The 5,904-nt window shown below is 43.5% G+C and overlaps 1 protein-coding gene across 1 annotated transcript; it reads left to right on the forward strand.

The window, feature by feature from the left end:
- Nucleotides 1–919: 919 nt before the first annotated feature.
- Nucleotides 920–4,143, forward strand: LOC147428287 (uncharacterized). The gene is made up of 2 exons (XM_086496995.1): nt 920–1,857; nt 2,952–4,143. Exons 1-2 carry the CDS (start codon nt 1,685–1,687, stop codon nt 3,208–3,210), a joined length of 432 nt encoding a protein of 143 aa, XP_086353121.1. The 5' UTR covers nt 920–1,684; the 3' UTR covers nt 3,211–4,143.
- Nucleotides 4,144–5,904: the final 1,761 nt, after the last annotated feature.

A 5,904-nucleotide genomic window follows, 5' to 3' on the forward strand; every position in this document is an offset into this window, starting at 1 on the left:
GAGTTGGAACAACGGCCCGCATTCCAATGAACGTCACATGACCTTGTATCTGCCCTCCATTCTTGTACATAAGTACGTGCGTGTAGATCAATAAAGGAATCCATGCCATTTCTTCTTGCCTCTACCTATCTCTATCTCAGGCTTAACAGCCTTTCTCTCTCTCTCTCTCTCTCTCTCTCTCTCTCTCTCTCTCTCTCTCTCTCTCTCTCTCTCTCTCTCTCTCTCTCTCTCTAACGCTAGGGTTTCCCCTCTGTCGCGGCATCAACGCTGAGCCAGGTGCAGGGCGGCGCCTGGCTGGGCGGTTAGCTCCAGCCCCGTCCTCCCCATGAAAGTCCTATTGCCTGCTGTCCTACTGCGTGCGACCTGTCGCTAGCCTTGCCGTCGCGAGCCATCTCCAGCGACCTGCTGCTCGAATAGCCAACAAACCCTGCGAGGCGACGACTGCCAACTCCCTCCTGAGGCAGTGTTTTCTTCCCCAACCCGCCCTTTGGTGTGGACTCGTGGAGCATAAAACAAGGTTAGTCCAGGTTCCTGCTCATCCGCCAACCTGTCAAGTCCACAAAGGACAGTCGGAGTGTGTTCTTGCGAGCCATGACTACTCGAGCCTCTTCTCGAGGCAAGCCCACTTTCGCAGGAGTTGTGGCAACACCTCCGCTACTCGATAACCACACCCGCCTTCAGCACGAGGTCGAGAGACTCCGCAAAGAGAATCAAGACCTAAAACAAAAGCTCGCAGCAATCGAGGTTCGCCTAGTCGCAGTGGAGAAATGTAAAGAGGAAAATGCAGAGAATATAGAATCTATGCTCACTAAAACCAAAGCGGAAGTGGAAATCACTCTCACAGAGGAGGTCAAGAATCAAGTGCAAGAAGTTGTTTCTCAAAAGATCAACGACCGTGTGACATTCACGATACGAGAACGACAACGACAGGAGAACATTGCTCTCAATGTTCGCATTGGTGGTCTCCCAATTGATTGGAAAGGGCAGGGAGACATTGAATTCAAGAAGGCGCTTCCCCAAATTCAAGCGGCACTTCCCATGGTACAATGGGATGAAGAGGCAATTACCACCATTACACACGAGCATCGAACCAACCATGCCATCCTCACTCTGAAGACTAGAGAGGACCGAATCAAACTCCTACAACAGTGAAGGCTTCTCAGAGACACTAAGCTTTGGCTTGTAGAAGATCTTACACCCACTCAACTCAAACAAAAAATGACAGAACTTCAAAAGATGCGTGACGCACGAGCAGCAGGAAAATGGGCGGTTTATCGAGAAGGTAAAGCCATCATCCAGGAGTTTCGAACTCCCAAACCGACTTCTCTCTCACCTGCCCCTTCGTAGGTTATCCTTTTTATCCTTTTTATTTTGGACCCTCAGTCCTTAACTGAGATGTATACGCACCCCACTTAGCAGACTTGTACGTTGTACGATTTTGTTTCTGGTCCCATAGGTCATATTTGACCTACGTGGACGATAATGCAATCTATCTATCTATCTATCTATCTCTCTCTCTCTCTCTCTCTCTCACACACACACACACACACACACACACACACACACATTTCTCTCTCAGTGAGTTCTCCTCCTTCTCACATTGTATCATCACTCAACCAGAAGATCATGACTCCCCTGTGAGGCGCCCCACCATGCAAACTCCTGTGTTGCTTCTGCTGCTTATATGGGCAAAGAACGTCATCCTGGTTCTGCTATCGGCCCTGTGGAGAGCCAGCCGAGTCCTATTTGGAGCCGCCTCCCTGGCGACTCCCTCAACATGCGGCTACACGAAGAGCCCCACCCTTGGCGAGCCCCTGTGTACAGCTCTTGCTTGATCCCTTACTCGTGGTGCTCATGGTGAGAGCGCAGTCATCGATGCCCGTCATACAAAACCACCTACTCCTATAGTACAACCAGTCCTGACATGGCCTATTGTTGCATGCATTATCCAAGAAGCCAACCATAATCTTGCTGCCCTAGTAACCACCTCGACACAAGCTATCCACCCTGCCCGGTCCCTTGCAGGCATAGCCAACCCACCATGCGACTTGGTTGTTGGCACCACCAACACCTTCCCTAGCGCAACCCAAGAAGTTGCAAGCCGAGTCGATGGAGGTCTTCTCGCACTGCAGACATGCTTGCCAGTGCTTCTATTGCTGATGCAGTCACGATGACACATCTAACTACTCATGACATTATTGCACCAATGTGGCCAGCCATGCCTCCATCTTTTTTGGGCCGGTATTTTCCCACTCCGAACGCCACTATTGTAGGTGCTAAAGGTGATGATGATTCAACCATCATTTAAGCCTTACTTGGGAAATTGGTTGGAGTAGATATTGTGGATGTTCAACCCATGCCTTCTAAAGTGAACGCCGTGACGCACTCTTCAAGGCATCTCATGGCGGTTCACACGACCCATTATGATGGTGAAAACCCTGCAGCCATCAAAACAATGCCAGCATTGCAGCTAAAAAACTGATCGTTATCCCTCCTTGCACGTGGCGCTATCCACCCTAGAAACCCTCTACGAGTTCCCGCCCAACCCCTACTTGCATATGCTGTTGCAACCTTTCCTGTTGCCGTCAAAAGTGATGGCGCCCATGCTGCTACTGAAAATGGTGTAGCCCTCAAATCCCCAACCTTGCTGGAAGTGATTACAAGTGTGCCCGCATCTTTCAACTTCGATTTTCTTGATTGCTGTGAAGCAGTTCCCATTCATTCCATCAACCAAGCCCCTTGCCACTCTTTTGGCATCCATCCCCGCAAGAATGGTGGACCTCCTCCATAGCACCTTCGACACCCAATCTTCCAGCATTCGACAATCTCAAATCAGCCCCTGTACCTCATCAGGCCCCATTTGTGCCACCCTTAATTTGTTGTGAGGACCAAGATTACTCAAGATCCCTACCATTCTCCATCCTTATGTGCTTATGCTTTCACAAATGCAGCTCAAACTCAAAACCTTCAAGTGCCATCAACCCGCGTATGCGGGACGGTCGAGACACAAATGCCACTCATCACCTTGCATCTGAAGCAACAAAAACAACATCAATTCTTGGTAAGTTCTCTACCTTGTTTCCCGTAAGTACCGAGACATGTACCTTGCTCTGCCAACTGCCTTTCCCGCTTCATGCAGAATCCCAACGCATCAAGCATGCAAATGCTCACACAAATTTTGTGCTACCTACAACAAACTCAACAATTTGAGCCATCCATTCATGATGTAGCCACATAACCACCTTCCTTTCCACTGGCTAATCTAACTCAGCCCTTGCCAAGTAAGCCTTTCCCTCAAACCAATATTCAGCTCAATGATATAGCCTTGAAACAACTTCCCTCGCCAAGAGTTGTTTCTTCTACCCCCTTGGATCCTGGTGGCCATGCTTACAAGACCTCCAACTAATTCCTCAACCAAACCATGGAAGGATGTTGCACCTCAGGCTGGCTCCCTTGCGGTTCATTCAACCAATGATAATCTCATGATTTCACTTTGCTTGGGGGGAGGAATGTGCAATGTCCAAGCTCCTGAAATCATTCATGCTCCGTACCTATCAAAGTACTTCAAAGATCGACCAAAGCATCGATCAGAGTTGATGATCTTCTTCATGGTGAAGTCGACAAATGATCCAGGCTGATGGAGTCCCTTATTGCACCATGGATGTTTGCATAAGCATATTTGTACAAACTAGCATACAGTAGATTGCATCTCTCACATGCCTCTGTATGAACGATGTATCTTACGGGGGCGTGTGGGAATAATAATCCAAACCATCATCCATGTCACCACATGAGTTGGCACAACGGTACGCATTCCAATGAACGTTGCACGGCCTTGTAATTGCCCTCCATTCTTGTATATAAGTATGTGCATGTAAGTCAATAAAGGAATCCACACCATTGCTTCTTGGCATTTCCTTCTTGCCTCTGCGTATCTCTATCTCAGGCTTAATAGCCTCTCTCTCTCTCTCTCTCTCTCTCTCTCTCTCTCTCTCTCTCTCACCGAGTTGTTCACCTTCTCACACAAAGGCCTCTTTTGAATACATGAATGAAACCCTATAGCTAAGTGATGTATGTAGTATACAATGTTTTTTGGGGTACAACAATCGCAATTCAAGAACATCAAATTATTGATTGTTCGCATATTGTTTGAAATTTGTTTCCTTCATTAAGTCACCTCTATTCTCATACAAAATTATGGAGGGTTTAACCCAAACACTCTCAACTACTCAAAGTGTAAAGAAATTTGATTTGATAGTTGTGAAATGGAGACAATGTATCGAGTGACCTCCATGTATATGGAAAGCTCTTAACCCACGGTATTGAGTTGTAGCCATTCAAAAGGATGTGTGGAGCATTCTCACTACAAACCTACAGTAAGTGGTTCCTATCCATTCATATCCAAGTATTGGCAAGCTAGTGATACATTTGACAATGTTTAATAGTTTTCTAGTCTACTTTGGAAATTCAAATGCCAAATATAAGTGAGCTTCAAGGAGAGTCTATCTTCAATGGAAATCATGTGTATTGCATGACCAATGATTTGTATATAAGTAGAAAGTTAATTTTAATATTCTTAACACTTGCTTGTTAGTTGATTTTTGAGTATATGACACCCTATTTCATATTCAAAATATGTCATAAATGTACATGTTTTTATATCAATTGGTTTGCATTCTTGACGTCCATAAGTAAAGCCTTACTTTTATTTTAGAAATCACATCAATGCTAGAGTTTTGAGACATTCACTTTGTTCTCTAACTAAGTTGATGCACATGCACTGCAGATAAATTTCAAAATTACTTATGTAATGTGGCCTTTTGAATTTGTGAAACTAATCTTTTGGCTTTAGACGTAGTCATGGTACCTCTTCTAGCCATACATTGGACATTGTGTTACCAAAAATAATTGTCATTGTTATTCATTATTTGATGTGGACGTATCAAATGTGATGCAATGTTGTCCAACCTTTCATTTGGTCTTGATAATTGAATTCATCATTTACTCTCTACATTGGTGTACCATGTCCATATTATTGTCAAATAGCAACGAGAGTGGCTTTGAGAAGTACGAGGTAATGAGACAAGACGAGAGTAATTCCAATCAACAATAGTATGAGAAGGTACATCCCTCCAACTATTAAACTTATGTACCTCAATTTTACTTGCTAGTGTGTCCAATGTACATTGTTTCAATCACCTATTCAACAGAGCTTGTTTATCTAGCAAAACTATTGCACATGAATCCTAGATACTTAAGTAAAAAATGTGGGCTTTAGAATTAGTTAAATCAATCTTTTGGTTTTTAAAATTGTTAAGGTCGCTTTCCTAGCCATTTATTACATATTTTGTTACAAACATAATTTTTGTATGGTATTTGTTATCTTGTGTAGATGTAAAAGCTGATGATGCAATATTGTCTACCCTTTCATTGTGTCCTGATATTTGAATCAATAAGCTACTTTCTTCTTTGGCGTATCCTACCAAATGGAAAATGAAAGTGGCTAGCTTTGAGAAATACAAAGCGATAAGACAAGAGGCTAGTAATCCTATCAATGTCACTTTGATAAGGTATGCGCTTCTAGCTACTTAAGTCATGAATTTGACTTGAATTTTTAATGTATCCATTTTACATTGTGTGGGTCACCTATTGAATGTAGCTCATTGATCCAGTAAAATTTGTTCACATTATTTATACACTAAAATTAAATTTCCTAGACATAGAATACATCTTGTGCTCCTTTCAAAATTTGTCTCCTGAAGTATCGTAATTTCGTATGCATAAGAATGTCTACATTTTCATCATAACAAATTAATCATCTTCATAAGTTGACTAAGCACAAGCTTTGTGTAACATCAAAGGATAAAAATGTGACTTTGACAAAGACGATGTCATAGGATAGGA

Source organism: Adiantum capillus-veneris, chromosome 23, assembly GCF_014529385.1.
Source record: "Adiantum capillus-veneris isolate H3 chromosome 23, ASM1452938v2, whole genome shotgun sequence".
NCBI classification, from domain to species: Eukaryota; Viridiplantae; Streptophyta; class Polypodiopsida; order Polypodiales; family Pteridaceae; genus Adiantum; species Adiantum capillus-veneris.